The following is a 17,538-nucleotide window of genomic DNA, read 5'->3' as shown; positions in this document are numbered from 1 at the left end:
TTTTTCTATCATTCTTGCTGCTTTTAGAATACCGATCACTTCTGCGTGTTCTATCATCCTGATCAGAATCTTCGCTATCTTCTTCTTCTTCTTCGATCTCATCTCCATCATCCACAATGAAGTTGCTCAAGTCATCATCATCACTTCTATCAGTTCGAGCATTGAAATTGTCATCGTCATCAGTAGAGATAGTTGCACCGTCATCCCACTCATCATCATCATCGTCGTCATCAGAAGATTCTTTATTCAATCTCTTTTTCTTATTGCTGGTCGGCATTTCATCATCGGATTCCTCATAAGTCACAGGTCGTTTTTCTCGCTGATTTTTAGGTCTCGTCGAGAAAGCAAAAGATCTCTTGGCAGAGTTTCCTGGTTTCTTATGAGTAGTATTTTCCATCTCATCATCGTCCTCAGATTCTTCGATAATCTTCTTTCTGGGACGCATCGCTAAAATGTCAGAGCCTACAGAACTAGTACGTGATCTTGATGCTTCAGAAAGTGGCGAAATAGCCGGTGGTTGAATGCATTGTTCACTAGTGCTAACTTGTGATTCTTGTACATTGATCTTTATTTCCACTGGGCCAGGTGTTTCGACCTCTTCCGGATTGATTTGATGTCTATTTTGGGCGTCCTTCGCTCTCTGCAGTTCTTCTAGTAGTGCACAGTTCTTAATCCTCAGTTCTTCCACTTGTTTCTCAGCAAGTCTATTTATTTCGGTTTGCTTTCTTTCTTTTTCGATTTTCGCATCGAGCACCGCTTTCAGTCGTCTCAGTTCTAACGTCAATTCTCTGTTACTCAATTCCTCCTGTTGCGGTTCTACAGGTTCTACAGGCTGAACAGGCTCTGTCTTAACAGAAACATTATTTGCAGCTGATCTCGGTTGCTGAGGTTGCTCCTGCTGGTCAGGTCGTTGATAGTTTCGGGCGCATGTTGCCTCTTCATTGCGTTCTTGTTTGATATTAGGAGGAAGACGAGTTGATGCAGAACTAGATGGCACATTCGAAACGCTTTCAGATGTCGAAGATACAACTGCATCCAAAGGCTCTGTTTTGATAAGAACTCGTCGAGGCTCATCATCGTCTATGGTAATAACTTCTGAAAAAAATAATCTAGTCTTATATACTGCTATGCAAACTTACCAGGCACTTTCTTCTTTTTTGTTGGTTTGCGTTGATGGTGCACAACTGGCTTCAGTTCAGCTGCCTCTTCTGCCTGAGGTGATGATGAAGTGGGCGAAGGGGTATACGCACAAGGTGGTGGTGGTTCGTCAGCTGAAATACCGATATTCAGAATCGACACAATTGGTGTCTCGATAGATCCGTTTAGTCCAGATTGATCTGTCAAAACTGGCGTTGGCGGTACAGGAAGAGGAAGGTTCTGCGATTGAAGTTGGGTGCCAGGTACGTTTGGGGGTGCAGGTTGTTGTCTGGATTCCGGAGGGTGTTGCTGCAGCTGTTGATTATGTGGCTGCTGACGTGGTGGTAGATTTTGCAGTTGTTGATTCTGTCGATGTAGTTGCTGCTGGCGTTGTTGTTGCTCTTGTTGTTGACGTAACTGATGCTGTTGTTGTTCCTGTTGTTGACGTAATTGATTACGTTGCTGTGACTGCTGATGTCGTTGTTGTGCCTCCTGTTGTTGACGCAATTGATTCTGTTGCAGATGTTGCTGCTGTTGTCGCAACATATTCTGCTGTTGCAAATGTTGCATTTGTAAAAACTGAATATGTTGTTCTTGCGACATTCCATTCGGGATCATTTGCATTGGATGGTGATTTTGTTGACCAAAAGGGACTGGTAATTGTTGCGCTCCAGCTGGATGAGGGAACCCTTGTTGCTGAGGGTTTCTTTGAAGAACTGCTGCACCGGGGACATTCTGTTGCGACAGGTTGGGAGGTGGGCCTCGAGAAATGACTGCGGTTCCAGCACCTTGCCCTGGAATATTGGGAACTTGTGGCTGTTGCCTTCTTTGACCAGACGGATTCGCAGCCCCTAAAGGCCACAAGGGTAATTGGCCTCCGATCAGACGTAACCGATGGCCCGGTGGTAGTCGAATTCGGAGTTGAAAAGCGGCCTGTTCTGTTATGGCAAATCCCGAAACGGGAATGCTCTCCACGAAATCCACTAATGGCACTATATTATTGTTAACAATAACATGGGTATTACAGCTAGGATGGTTTTCCAAGTACACATAAATGTCGGGATTTTGTTGAACCCGATATATTCTGGACGCATCAGAGATAGGCATTTGACCTGGTGGTCTCTGCATATTCTGTCCTTGAACCTGTTGTTGAACGTTCATTTGAACTTGTGGTGGTGGCACCAACATTCTTGGCATTTGAGCCAAAGCATTGAGTGTTATGTTTGAAGTTGAATTTCCGGGGTTCAGTTGAGCATTATTCGCTGGATTGCCTGTGCCATGTTGATTTGGAAGAGGTGGTTGATGAATCATCGGCATGAAACTGCTCTGCATGTTTGGCAAATTTCGTTTCTCAATTCGCTGTTGTTGCTGATAAGTAGGACTTGAATTAGCGGATGCATTTTTTCGAGCGGCAGAAGGTCGAGTGTCCCTGGGTTCCGCATTGCGTTGTTGCGTAGGACGTTGTGATTGCTTTGGCTGCGTCGCCGAGCTTCCAGCACCGGTAGAGGTATTCTGAAGAAGACCACACGGAATAAGCGACACAGTAAAGAAATATTAGGGGAGTGAATGTGATGTCCGATTGATACTGGCACTGTATCCGCACAAACTGACTGATGTTCTACTTTCTTTACCAACAGGATGGATTTTTTCTCATCTCACATTATATGATCAAGAGATATAATGACAACATGTACAGTGGAAGAATAAAATAAATGTGAGGATAGTGCATAACCAATAGACCATTCACAGATTAAGAGGGGAATATTCATTCAATTCAACTTACATTAATCGGAGTTGGAATATACGGAACACTCCTTGCAATCTCTCGTCTCATTTCTTCTGTGCTCATATGCCGCCTGATTCCACCACCCTATAAATTGTGTTTTTTGTAAATAAATTTAAATTTCAAAATATACTTACGTCTCTAGCGGGATTCTCATCTCTCCCCGATGACTGTGTGCGATTCATTGGTGTGCCGGTCTGAAAAATGTTAACGCTTTTGAAAATCTTATGACGTGTTTCTACACTAAAAAAGTGAAAATAATAAAGCTTTTCGCCTCCGGAAAAAACGCTTCTTCCCTCGATTCATTTACCGGAAAAAGTTTTTTTTTCGATTTTCGCCGTATTTTCCGGTAAATGATTGAGGGAACATTTTTTCCGGACGTTAATAGCCCATCACGTACTGCAGACGGGCCTGGCTGTGAATTCCTATTCGGAACAATGGCAGGTTGCTGTGCCGTGTTCTGTGTGGGTGTCTGGGGTGGCACCATTCCTTGTAAACCGTCTGAAAAAAGGTATTATTGGTTGCAAAACAGTAATAACTCACTCAGTGGATCTACAGGAGCATAATCCTGAATTCTGAAGGTGGAGGAGCCTCCGTATCCTCCGTTGTACATGATTCTGGAGTTAAAGATATATAAATCCGGCTCGACAATTTAAATATAAGCAAGTGGTAAAGATACTATATCGGATGGAAACCGTGAGAAGAAATAAAAATGGGGAGCAAACAATGAGCAATCAACAAATTTATAAACAATTACATATATTAACGAGAAGGAAATCATTTCTTTGCGAAACTACGATCCATGTACCCGTGAGATCGTTGCACACCACGTTTGTTGCTCTGAAGTCGCTTCTCGACAGTCATGTCATCACAAGCCTCACGCATTTGGCTTCTGAAAAGAGTATTGATGTGAAGAATGTGAGTCTAACAGCCTGCGTCTCTTCATAGTCACACATTCAAGGACATCATACGACCAGCGTGAATAAAGAAGAAAGAAGGAGAGACTAGCGAGGAAGTTCTATGAAGAGTCTCCCGTTTTCGTAAAATACTACAGCTAGAATAAAACTTGGAGGCTCAATGAGCAATTCCTTTCATCAACTCTTTATCCTCTATTGAACCTCTCTGAACTTTTCAGTTTCAGATTTTCAAAACCAACCTTATGAAAGAGGGAGCATATCCAGTTTTGTCAGCTTCTTCTTTTTCTTCTTCATCTTCAACCCTTTTTCTAGCGACATTAGTTTCTCGAATCTCTTCCCTCCATTTCACGTTTGCCTCCATTTCAGCTAAACGAGCAGCCTTTTCCTCGTCGGTCAAAGCTTTTCTTGCTTCTCGCTGCTTTGTGATGTTGTTACCGCCTCGCCCAGTTGGTATCTTGATCAACTTGTACTCTTTGATTGGTGCTTTTGCTTCTTCTTCTCGTTCTTCTGATGTCCGCTTCCTCATCTGAAAACGAATGATTACTAACTAACTTGTCTGCCCCGCCTTCGGCAGTTCATCCGGCAGGCCTCTCCTCATTTACGTGGCCACCAAACAATGTCCAAGATACTAGATTTTTACAAAAAAAGAAAAATAAACAAACCTCAACCAATCCGTAGGATTTCTTTTTCGCGTCATCTTTTTCTTCATCACTTCCTTTTTGCCTTCTTTGACTTTTATGATCTGATTCAGAATCAGAACTCTGAAAACAATCAACATTGTAGAAATTAACTTCACTACTTACTGAATCGTGCCTTCTTTGCAAGTGACGTGGTATGTGCGAATCAAACTTCCTTGACCCATTCTTATTTGATGAAGACGGTTGGTCTGAAGATCTCGAACGAGAACGCGATTTTTGGAACTCTTCTCTGGAACGTTTTGCTGGCAAACGATTGCGCTCGACACTTCCTGCCCTATGTTGTCTTTGAGACGTCGAACTCCTGCGTGTTCTATCCGGGCTTCGACTCCTTGAATGATGTTTTGACGACGGGTTTCTCTCGCTATGTCTGGAGCGCAAAGGATTACGTTTTGGTGACCTTGAGTTCAGTCGACTATTCCTGTTCTTATCAAACGAACGAGATCTTCCTCGCTCAACTTCTTTTCGGTTCTTTTCAATAGATCTCGATCTCGATCGATGTCTCCTTCTGATTTTTTCAATCGACCTCGATCTTGACCGTTGATTCCTCCTGCTTCTTTCCACTGATCTCGACCTAGAGCGATGTCGCACTTTACTATTTTCGCCACGGCCAGAGTTGATATCTCTTCCACTAACATATTTTGATTCTGGACTTCGATCGCTCATTCTTCTTTTCCTTTTAGAAGATGGTGACCGTTTATTCTTTTTCGATCGCTGAACATCATCATCACTGCTTGAGCTCGAAGAACTTCTCGACCTTTTCTTTTTCTTCTTCTTTTTGTCCTTTTTATCTTTTTTGTCTTTGTTCTTTTCATTTTTCGAAGTCATCATGGTTTTCAGCATGTTTTGCAATCTCATTTTCATCAACGGATTATCCATGAGTTCGCGTCTTTTTGTCTCCTCGCGGACCTTCACAGCGACAAAAGGGTCTTCAGACTTGATGATATCTTTTTGAAGAGAAGAAGTTTTTACCCCAGTTGACTGCCCAGAGTTGAATACTGCTCTAAAGAGATGCATGTTGTGAAAACAATCAGAAAATTAATGGATTTTTCTAACAAACCTTGTACTAACAATTGTATCGATTGTCTCCGCTTTCTGTGTGTTGACAACATCGGAGTACTTTTCGAAATTCTTGTCAACCTTTAAAATAAAGACTATTTTAATGAACTTTCAAAATCTTTCACTACCTTCTTTCCAAGCAAGTAATCTTCCCGATGCGTACTCCCTTTTGCTCCTTCATACATCCATCCAATGGAGGCATCTTTACTCATCTGAAAAATAATCGATATATTTTGGAACAAACAAACACAAACGCGGGAACATGAGAAGTTTACAGTCAGCAAATTTGGTACTTTTCCTAAAAATCAATAAAACGTTCGTTATCGCGATCTCAGCAAACTAGACCATGCGCACTCGGCCATGCGTTTCCTAGGCCACATGGGGGGGGGGGGGTTAAAAGCGCGGAAATTCAAATCGTACTCCTTTGAGTTCCCGAACTAGTTTATTAGTTCTTATAAGACCAAGGTTGCGAAATGTCCGGTTTCAAAATGACCGGTTTCGAAAGGTGTGGTTGCGAAATGTCCGGTTGTGAAATGCCCGATTTCAAAAGTACAGTGGCGAAATTTTAGGTTTCAATATCACCTGTATCATATTAGTTGATGTTCATGACCGTTTGGATTACACGTAAATATCAGAATACGATGAATCATTTGAATACTCATTACATGGTATGGGAACGCTCCCGATAAAAGTCTGACTATCCGGTTGTTCCTTCCAAGCTTATCCTTCATTTCGGTTACTGTATCGAATGAAAAGATATTTGTTTGTAAATAGTGTTCGCAAACATCACAATTCACGATCACTTTAAAATTTTCCAGATTTTTTCGGCTCTTCCATTTTGAGTAGTTAAAAAAACGTGCCTCTATGAAGTTTTCTTTGGATAGCGAAGGCCAACCCAATCATGTGGATTAATCCGAGTCCATGACGACAGCATACCTCCCATTCAAGCAGGCGAGGAATTGAAGAAACAGAATTGTGAAGAGCAGATTGCGAAGTCACAGGATTTTATACTATTCAAGAGCGTGGGCAACTCTGAAATACAAGTGTTAGAGACAATCTAGATCGAGGAGAAAAGGAAGAACACGAATATATTGCAAGAATAATAAAAGCGTGCTTCGCGTTTCGATTGAAAAGAAATAAACTTTGGGTATCTTTCAATTCTTTGTCGAAGATCAAGATATCAGAAAATATAAAGAAAAAGTGCACATATTTTGTGATAATTTGAAAAGAAATGTAGATAGTTCTTCAATTGGATGAACTTTGATATGAGCCTTCTAACTCTACAGACCAAATACAGCATGACCAATAGCTCATATTCTCTGCTGGGGGGATTACAAATCATTACATTTTATAATGAAAAGGTGGTATTCGCTTTTGGAACTCGGGGAAATAGAACTGTTACAAAATAGAATTGTGAGAAAATGGAACTGTCTAATATAGAACTGCTACAATTTGGAACTGGGTAAAATGGAACTCATTAAAATGGAACTGCTACAAAATGGAACTGAACAAAATGGAACTGCTACAAAATGGAACTGCTACAAAATGGAACTCTACCACTGGTTTTGAAAATGCTTATTGGGCTTATATAATATAGTTTTATTCAGTTTTTTGTTGACTATTAAATAGACAAAGACAATCTCTTCATGATGTAAGTGTTTTTAAACCTTAAAAGTCGACTTTTCCCCACAAAAATTGGTTCTAATTCTTCTAAAAAGTCATGAATGCAAACGCGCTCCATTCGAACAAGAGTTCCAAATTGTAGCAGTTCTATCACGGTGATTTTTTTGCTACATTTCCCGTTGACAAATTTTCGCCTCATGGCGCACGGAAAAATGGGCGGGGCTAAGGAATCAGAAAGATGCAACCCTGCGGCACAGAAAAATGAGGTTAATAAATTGCATAGGAAGTGCAGAGGGAGTTTTATGAAAAGTGTTCGTTTGGAATCTAAAAATGGAAGATAGGTCAACAATCGTTCGAAAAAGAGATTTGGGTTATGAAACCGGAAAGTTTCAAGTGGAAAACGTCTAAAATTTGACAATTCAGCTGTGTTCATCTGTTCTTCGGTGAAAAGAGGCTTAAAAAGTGCATTTTAATGTTCAATTCACCTCGATTCTAATAAAAATTTTAAGACATCTAGGAGATAATCTGATAAATGAATTGTTGTTAACTCCTATTTACATTTATAATCACACAAAAACAGTTTTTGAGATAAAAATCAAAAAATAAAGTGGTCGAATTTTCGCCCATGGGCTGGCCACCAAAAAACTTCAGAGTTCGTCGAAAAAAACGACTGAAAGTGTTCTCCTGTCGTTTGAAGCGCACTATGGTTCATTTCAATCCCTCTGAATTAGCTTTTTGGACGATTTTCGTAACTTTTCCATTTTTATTACCGAGATCTCACAAAAACCTGAATAACTTTTTTCACAGAATCGTTCTGAAAAATTTGAATACAGATTTGAAATCAGTGGAAAATTTCCGTTCTATTGACATATGTTTCGACCCATAACTCCATTTCTTTCCCTAGTTAAAATACACGTAAAAGCTGAGCTTCTTCGTGCGCTGCCTCAAATCTAGGCCATTTCAAAAACTAGGCCATCTGGTTTTAATTTCAGAAGAATCTCGTTTTCTATATGAAGGAGTTATCAAAATGATTAGAATTTTTTTCCACAGAAACTAGATCTAAATAAAAATTTCCTATGGAAGGTTTTTTTCAATTTATGGATTCAGTTTTTTTTAAAGCCTCTTCAAAGTTTGTGGAAGAGAAATTAACACTGACGATTGTGACTTCAGAAGAATCTCGTTTTCTATATGAAGGAGTTATCAAAATGACTAGAATTTTTTTCTACAAAAACTAGATCTAAATAAAAATTTCCTATGGAAGGGTTTTTTGAAAATTTTGATTTTAATTTTTTATATAGCTGATAAAAGATTATGGCAGAGAAAATTACACTGCGTTGTCCGGCGGAGCGCATTCGCCTCACGGGGTCGTGTCCTAGCGAGAAGCAAAAATATGGAAGAGAAACCCAAATTTAATGTAGCAAAAAAATCACCGTGTTCTATATTAGACAGTTCCATTTTCTCACAGTTCTATTTTGTAACAGTTTTATTTCCCCGAGTTCCAAAAGCGAGTACCACCAATAAAAATGTAAATGCTTTCTTTTATCTAGACGAATAGATAGGCGGTATCGGGTGAGAGTTTCCAGGACGAGAATTCCCTATCAACCGCTGGATGCTTCCTATTTATACTGCTATCAGAATGTGGGCGGACGCAATATTTCAAGAGAGGGGTGGGCGGAGTTTCGTTTGTTGGATTGTCCATACCCCCAGGGGTACATTGGTATAGGGGACATCGTGCTCAAAGGGGACATTCACTCAGAGGGATCACTAAATCTTGGGGGCATTTCTCATATGCTCCTGGGGGACATTGACCCCCCATTCTCAGAGGGTGCATAGATATTCTCGGCCCATACTCAAAGAGTACAACGGATTGAGAGTACAACGACTTTTAGAGTATAATTCATAAAGATTGGAATCCTTGTTTTAGTGCGTAACGTAGAGATGTATTCATATAAGAAATTGGAGAACTGGTTCCTTCACTTTTAGAGAACCATGACTCAGAGGGTACTATTCTTTTAGGGTGAAACGAAGTATCACCCTTGAGTAAAAATTGAAAATCTGGAATAAATTCACTGGGAAGCAGTAGCCAAACCAAATAGCCTTTCCAGTAAAAATGTAGAATTTTTATTCCAGATTTTCAATTTTTACCCAAGGGTGGACACCAGTGATTCTTCTTTGCACCCTAAAACTAAAGTACCCTCTGAGTCATGGTACCCTAAGATCCGTACTCTCAATCCGTTGTACCCTTGGAGTATGGACCGAGAATATCGATGCCCCGTCTTAGAATGAGGTCAATGTCCCCCATGATTATATGAGAAATGCCCCCAAGATTTAGTGACCACTCTGAGTGAATGCCCCTTTGAGCACGATATCTCCTATACCAATGTACCCTGGGAGTGCCTACGTGTACGAAAAAAAGTAGATCATAAACTGAACTTCAGATCAACATTTGGTGAACAGATGTGTGAAATGTTAAGCAGGTAGATATTCGAAATCTTTGTTATCGAAAGAAAGCTAGATTATGTTCTGAGAGTTCCAAGAATCTTCCAGGCACGGTTCAGTGAAAACTCAGCAAGACCTCTGCGTGTGCCTCGTGTCTCACCACAATGATAATTCAAGTTAAAGTCGAGCGCGTTCAACAAGCCTTTGGTGCATTCGGAAGTCGGAAGTCGGAAAACGGAATTCCGTGCGGATGTAGATGTCAGCTGATTTTTCGTTATGTATCGTTCGGGAAAAAACATATAAACAAGAACCGATCAAGACAGAGTGTTTATATCTTCTGCTGGGCATCTGCCAAAAGTGTTTATATAGCAGGTCTTATAAATAAACAATAAGGGACTATCGAAGGAGGTACCAATTGGCCTATTCCCAGAAATGGATTTTCTTTGTTCTTGAGGATTATTGAGAACTGTGACATGAGAACCTGCTTTGTTGATCTTCTGATACTTCTTACCCAAAATGGCAATCAGAAAACATATTTACGAACTCAACGACTTTCCTCAATCGCGTAATAAGCTACTATTTCAAGCAGATGACACCTGTGCTGAGATAAGAAATAAAGGGAAAGGAGAGACCAACTCTGGGCTACCTCCGATTAAAACATACACTTTACAGCAGTTTGCAACTTTACAACAACCGGTGACACATGATATAGTATTGTAGGATTGGAGATCATAGGAAATTGATTAATAAGTACAACAGCTGTGCAAAATTGTGTGAAACAGTTGGCGACATGACAGACGAACGCAGTGAAGAAAAAAGACGCCGAAACAGTTGGAGGTGGATTTGAGCGCGTTTGAGCGTGCCGTCTGATGCATTTGTGTTGTCGTGTGGAAATACTTGTGGGAACATGGGTGTTTGGGTCATGTGCTTGCGTGGGTTTGGTGTCACTCAAGACAATTTTTGGGAGTGTTATGATGTGGAACTTTTGCAAGAGAGTCTTTGAGTACATCCGGAATTCCGAATTCAGGTTACTGAGAACTCATTCCTAGCTCTGAATTCCGTGAATGGAAATGAGCTTCCGGAATAAATGTTTATCAAAATCCAATTAGTTCTAATTTTTTCCATATCCCAGTTCCGGCTACCGTATTCTAAATTCCTCTTCCGGATATTTTTTCAATCAACTCTGCCTCGCAATACGATACGAACCGAGGGTTTTGGATTCCTGCTACGGAATTCCGAAACCCTTTTCAATCTCGGAGTTTTGAAAGTTCGGGTTTAATAGCGTCAAGTGTAGTAGCTGGAAATCTGTTGTACAGATTCAGAAATTCGAAATTTAGGAGAGAAGTACAAGTTAATCGGAAATCAGGAATCCAGGAACCGAACGCCAAAAACACCAGAATAAGGAATTTCGGATTCACGGAATTCCGGGTTCCGGGTGTTTCCCAGTCTGTTGCCCGTGAGTCGTAGAAATGAATAGCTTCCTCGGTCTCTCCTTTATCCGTTTCTCTCATATCTTGTTTAAAGTGAAGGAAGGAAATCTGAGATCTCGGAATTGTTTAAAACGATTCTCGGAAGAGTAAATAAATCCAATCGAGCAGGTGGTCGTTACAGTAAACTTATTTTTTAGTGTAAATAAACATATGTTGAGAGGAAAAGTGACTTTAGTGTAAATAAACAGTTGTTGGGAGGAAAAGTAGCAGGGCAGCTGTTGGCACGTAGGATCGTAGACGCCTTCTGGTGTAACAGACTTCTTATATATCATCTGGAGCTACGCAACGAGCAAGCAAACCCAGCCGGAACCTCTGATGTTTGCACCGCACCACAGATCAGTGAATCCTAGGGAATGATTTGATTAATGGATTTGTAATAATAATCTTCTAAGAGATCGGTCGAATATCAATCATATTGCATAACTCTGCTGATGCAACAAACGATTAAATACCACAGCGGCAAACGGATATTCCATGTTTCATATGTACAATTTGGTTTGCAGAATGAAGTCGATGTTATGATGACGTGTCATGAAAAAAAAGGATTTGACTACTTCAGTTAGAGCCTCAAAAAGAAACAAAAATTTGGAAATATGAATTTTTAAAACTAGGAATATGACGGTTGAGAAATCAAACAAGCATTTGTTTCCATCATTTCATGATTGATCCAAAAATTCGACAAGAAGTTGGCATCAGAATACAGAGGCACAGATTGAAGTTGAAGTGAATCTCTGTTCAAAAACAAAATTAACATTTTCACGTGAGTGTCTTGCTTTCTAATCTTGAACAAATACTCCAAAAGGTCGACTTTCCAAAGAATAAGTGTTGAATTTATTTCGCCGAAATATCGCTACTCGAATCAATCGAAAAATATGGAGAACGATCGTCCAACCGATAAGGTATCCTTTCAGTCTTTTTCAGAGCTGTAAGAAATATTTTCTTACAGAACAACGAAGATGATTCTCCAATGAGTGAAGATGATACGGTTTACGTGTCAGCTTCAGATCAACCAGGTCAAATAACAATCAATCTGGAGAAAGACATGAAAAGAAAGATCACGATCATCAGTGAAGTCGAGAAACCGAAGCGTCCTCGTCGTGGATCCGTCGATCTTCGTCGTCAGGCCATTGTCAACAATGCAATTCGTTCAGCTCAATCGACGGCTTCTTCTCGTTCCAGAAGTCGTTCCAAGAGTCGTTCGAGAAGTCGTTCGAGGAATCGTAGCAGATCTCGTGGACGCTCATTGACTCGTACTCGATCCGCCAGTGGTGATAAGATAAAGAAGAGATCTACAAGTCTTCAGTCTCGTTCTAGATCGAAATCTCAAGGACGAGTTTCACCGATTCCAATAGAGAAGATAGAAGAGAAAAAGGTAATTTCAACGATTTAATTAATTTACATTTATATATTTTCAGATTGATCAAACATTGTTGCTCCGTCTTCCAACTCATCTTTCGAATAAAAGTGTTTTCGGATGTCGATCAAAAGTTGCCCCCAAATCAATTCAACTTCCATCTCCATTGTTTATTCTAACTGAACAACAAGTCGTTGGAGCAAGTGAGAAAAAGACAGTTCAATTCGTCACTAAAATCCTTTTGACTTCCCACAAATTGTCAATTGATGATCGAAAGAAGTTGTATGCAGAGATGGTCGAAGCAGAATATGTTGGAACATCTCGTTCTTCTTCTGATCTCAGTCAATCATCAGATGATGAACCAGAAGAAGATTTTCAATTGAAAATGTATTATTCTTCAAAAGGAATATACATTCATTCCGTGCAGAATGTTCACAAAATTCGAAATGGAAAATCATCGAAAATTACCGAGGAAAAGAGTTATTCCAACATCTGCAAAACTAAAATTGTGGGAGATTTGGGAAAATCAGTTGAGGGATTTCTGAATGTTACTTGTTCTGAAACGGTTTCAGTCACCAATCAGAACTATACTCGTTCTGAACATTTCAAAATTGGTTTGAAAGATTCCAACGTTCTTGGGTTAGTTTAATAGACGCATTTAACAAAAAATTCATGTTACTCAATTGCTTTTTTTCAGAAATATTGCCATAAACTCTCTGAACACAACTTTTGATCCAACAAAGACAATTTCATTCAACGAAGTGGTTAAATTTGATAACAAGAACATCGGGTGAGGAGGTAGAGAAAGAATAGTACAGAAAATTTTATTTTATTTTCAGAATTGATATCCACCATGACTGTATTGCCAAAATGAACAAAATGTGGAGTCATGAAGTGGGATCTTTCGGTGAAGAGAAGTCCGAATACCGTGAGGTCAATTTCTTTTTCGATGAAGGAAAAACTGGAAAAGATCAGCAAAAAACGGCTAGAGCCACAGGATCTTCAGTTGTCCAAACTTCCAAGAAATCGACTGAAAACTCTAGTAAATCTAGTGATGTTTCCAGCAATCAGAGTGTTTCTTTATCCAATTCTTCTGCTTCTGGTAGTTCAATTAGCTCCAAACGGGCTGAATTCAGAACTAAAAGACAGAAAACATTGAGTTCAATCAAGTCGACGGATCAACGGAATTCTACTGCCAACGAGTCATTTTATCACTCGTTTCCAGCTGCAACTTCTACTCCGAAGAGCCCAAAATCTCCATTGAATTCCTCTACAATTCTCCAATCAAATATCAAATCGGCTTCTAAAACAACTCCGAATAAAAGTCCACTTCGTCACGGATCTATTCCAGTCAAAGTGCAAGGAGAGAAGCACAGTGATAACGAAATTGATTTGGATAAAAGTTTGAGTTCAAAAAAACCAATAGCGTCTAAGAATTTGGCTCGAATCGTGGAATCACAGAAGAAAAAAGAAGAAGAACTCACTTCGAAACCACCAACATCTCCTGGTAATTCTGTATACATGTACTCAACTGGAAATGCCAATAACTCGACATACATGACAGCTAAAGATCTTCATGATTCTCGTATTTCTTCATCTTCTTCTGCTCCAAAATCATTGATTTCTCCACGTGGAATTTTGCGTGTAAAAGAGACAAAAGTGACACGTGAAGTACGCCAAGAAGAAGGAAAACCAGATGAAGTGAATGAGAAAAAAGAAGAAACTGTGAAAGAGGAAAAGGTTAAACTTGACAGAAAATCAAGATCAATTTCACCTGCAACTCCTACACTGAAGAATACTCTGAATCAGAATATGGTCACTTTGAGTACAGGTATTCATTCTCTCTCATTTTCCCCTCTGAATTCTGAATTTTCAGTGAAAGAAACTCATCAAACATTGGATGTCATCCCAATCAAAGTCTCTGATGACACTTCTCCATCTATCAATTCTTCGTTTGTTTCTGGACAAAAAGCATTCAAAGAAGAGGTTCAATTGGACATGATGATTGATAAGAAACGTCTTGTTCTCAATGTAAATTTCATGCTTTTGGCTGAAAAACAACCAGAAGTCGAGATTATTGGATTCTCGTTCAAAGGAAATAAATTGTGGGAAAAGAGTTCCGAATGGAATCTTTCCAGTGCTAACACTACTAGTCATGTCAGTTTTATTTTGCTGAAAAGATATAGGATTGTTTGATTTCAGACTAAAACCATCGCTCGTCAAGCCAGCAATATTCTTGAAGACGGCAAAACCCAAGAAGAGAAAAAGTAGAAACCCTTCCACTAGAACTAACCTTGTGAAAATGGCCAGAGCCACAATGAATATTGAAAAATGATTCTATAATGTTCTGTTGTCTCAAAAAGATTAGCCTGTCGCCTTACTGAACCACAGAAAACCAGGCAGTCGTGCACTGAACTTCATTCCGTTTCCCGACCACACCCTCCTAAATTTTCCGAATTTTCAATGACCGGATTTGCAACGATCTTTGTTTTTTAAGGTTGCTAAAGTCTCGAAAACCTATCGGATAACCTAAACCAGGCCGTAGCGGTTTGTTGGCGATCGGGTTAAATAGGTAGAATACAAGATTCAATTTTACGATAAAACGAGAAAAGGCGCCATTTCATTCAACTTGACCACTAAAATCATTTCCGTTCTTTTCTCATTTTTCCTTGAAGTTTACGACTTTTTTCTTTTTTTACCGTTTTTTCTCCCGTTTCTGATCAAAATGGATCAATCGATTCGTCCTTTTTCTCTTTCTTTTTTGATCATAATAGTTTCATTGGTTCTTCTTTTTCTAAAAGCTGTAATCAGAATATAAACTCGTTTTCTCTTTTTTTTTCTCACTTGTTAACAATGACACCCGTTGACCATGTCATCACTCACCTCTTCTGTTTGTTTCAATTCAATCATCACACAAATTTCTCTCATTTTTTTCTTCATTTTTTCAGATAATTTTTCAAATCACCGTGATGAATTACTAGCCTTTTTCTTCCGTTTTTCCCTCAAAATTGTTGTTTTAAAGTGATTGAAACAATTCAAATGTGTACTCTTTCGGTTTAAAACAATTAACCTTTTGACGAGAAAATCATCAAAAGAAAAGAGAAAAATGATGCGGTTTTCCTATTTGGGTCTGCGAACAAAACTTTGATTCTGGTCATTTTATTTCACGTTTTCTCTCTACTACTAGTCGAAAAGGTATTCGCTTGGACAGTTTTCAGATTGACACAGTATAATTCGAGATTCCATTTTGTTGATCGGTTGAAAATCCCATTTTTGTAGGAATCGTAATCAAAATAATTTTTGTAAAACCTTTCAGAAAAATGAAAGACATTCGAGATTTGACACTGAAGTTTGTTTTCGATTACATCTAATTTCTTATAAATGAAAAAAATGAATGGGTTACGGTAGGCAAAGTGCAAACTACAATATACAGATTCCACTTCTCATAGTCATCATCATCATCTCAAAAGACTTATGAAACACTGAAATCATAGTCTACTCCTTCTCGTCTTTCTGTTCTCGTTTCTATTGGTTTCCATGATGACAAGACTTCGAGACACTCCAAAAACATGACTGATTTAATTATTGATCCTAACCTTTCGTCAATTCATTCTTCCAGTTTCAAGTGTTTTTTATTCTCCCATTAAGTGCACTTTCCACCTCCGCGCATTCCGATAACAGCCTCCCAATTTTCGAAGAATGGTGGAAAAAGGCATTAGAAAATGTCAGAAATCTTATCAAATTTGTGTATTGTTTTTTTTGAGAATCAAAGTTCTTTTCCATTTTTGAACAATCTCTGAATCCACACATGGTCACCATGTGATTCTATTTTCATGCCTTCTCTCATCCTTAAAACCGTTTATTTCTTTCTTTTCTGAAATCATTGAGATCAACTTTTTTACAAAAGAAAACATTCTGAATATGTACTTGGAAAAATGATGGATTGCAATATTTTGAGAAGAAAAAAATGGAAAGAGACCAAAAGAGAAAAAGAGATGAAAGAACGTGACGATTTAGGTAAAAGAAGAAAAAAAGACGAATCATCGAATCAGTGGCAGAGAAATGATAATGTACCGCGCATGAAAAAAAAGAGATTTTGTCGTTTTTTTCTTTCTCGATGACGATAAAACTTTTGAATAAGACCACCTCGATTGAATGAATCGGAAGGATAAAACAAAATATATCTGTGATACGTGAATCACTGTCAAGTTTCTTATCTTTTGATTTCAAAGTTTATTTTTTTCTCTGTAGTTTTGTAGTTCTCTCAAATATCATCGTTTTTTTCCGATACGATCATTCATAATGTTAAATTTAATCTCGGTCTGTTGCATGGAATTCCGACTTCCGAACATGAAACTTTTACTTCCGTTTCTCAATTTCTGAATTCCTGTTCTTTGTTGTTCATCGAATCAGTTTGAGTTTTCGGAACAAGCTTTAGTATCTGCACTACTGAAATTATTCTAATTGTTCTACCGAATTACGAGATTGTTACTCTCAAAATAGAGAATGAAATATACGCTGAACTTCTTGGAATTTTCCAGGAAACGTGGCTGAATGTATACAACTTCACAAATAATGTTAGGAAAGCCGTTTTCCTGTTGATTATTTCAGTTCCGTCTGTATTTGAATCCATTTCTATTTCTGTTCTCTAATTTATCTCCACATTATTTTTGTGTTCTTCTATCCATGTCTACTCAAACAAAACGTGAGTATCATCTTCTTCCCAACTTTCCGATCCTCCGCCCAAAATGAACTTTTATAAAAACAAACACTTCTAATGGTCGTAAAACCAAGTTCAACCGCACGACGACGACTTCTTCTCGATAAATCATTCCATCGATGTCACATTTTGATTTCTTCTTCCCAGCCAAAAAAACAAAGAAATTAAAAGATTGGATCAAACCTTCTTCCTTTCTGACGATTAGGCGCTTCTGGAATATTTGGGAAGGTTAAGGATTTTCCTTTTCCAAAGTTTCTTTTTTTCTGGTATAAAAAGAAAAAAGAAGAAACCTGTTCCCAATTTCCCGGTTTTCACAAATCA

General features: G+C 38.8%; 1 protein-coding gene across 1 annotated transcript; it reads left to right on the top strand.

The window, feature by feature from the left end:
* Positions 1-12,015: 12,015 nt before the first annotated feature.
* Positions 12,016-14,768, top strand: GCK72_010515 (uncharacterized protein; the record flags this gene model as incomplete). The annotated part of the gene is made up of 7 exons (XM_053727907.1): positions 12,016-12,042; positions 12,090-12,515; positions 12,559-13,136; positions 13,195-13,287; positions 13,337-14,328; positions 14,374-14,654; positions 14,700-14,768. The coding sequence occupies 7 exons, from the start codon at positions 12,016-12,018 to the stop codon at positions 14,766-14,768; spliced, it is 2,466 nt and encodes an 821-aa protein (XP_053587484.1).
* Between the last annotated feature and the right edge of the window lie 2,770 nt (positions 14,769-17,538).

The sequence above is a fragment of the Caenorhabditis remanei genome, chromosome III (assembly GCF_010183535.1).
Source record: "Caenorhabditis remanei strain PX506 chromosome III, whole genome shotgun sequence".
In the NCBI taxonomy this organism is placed as follows: Eukaryota; Metazoa; Nematoda; class Chromadorea; order Rhabditida; family Rhabditidae; genus Caenorhabditis; species Caenorhabditis remanei.
This window is presented reverse-complemented; position numbering and strand designations above follow the sequence as displayed.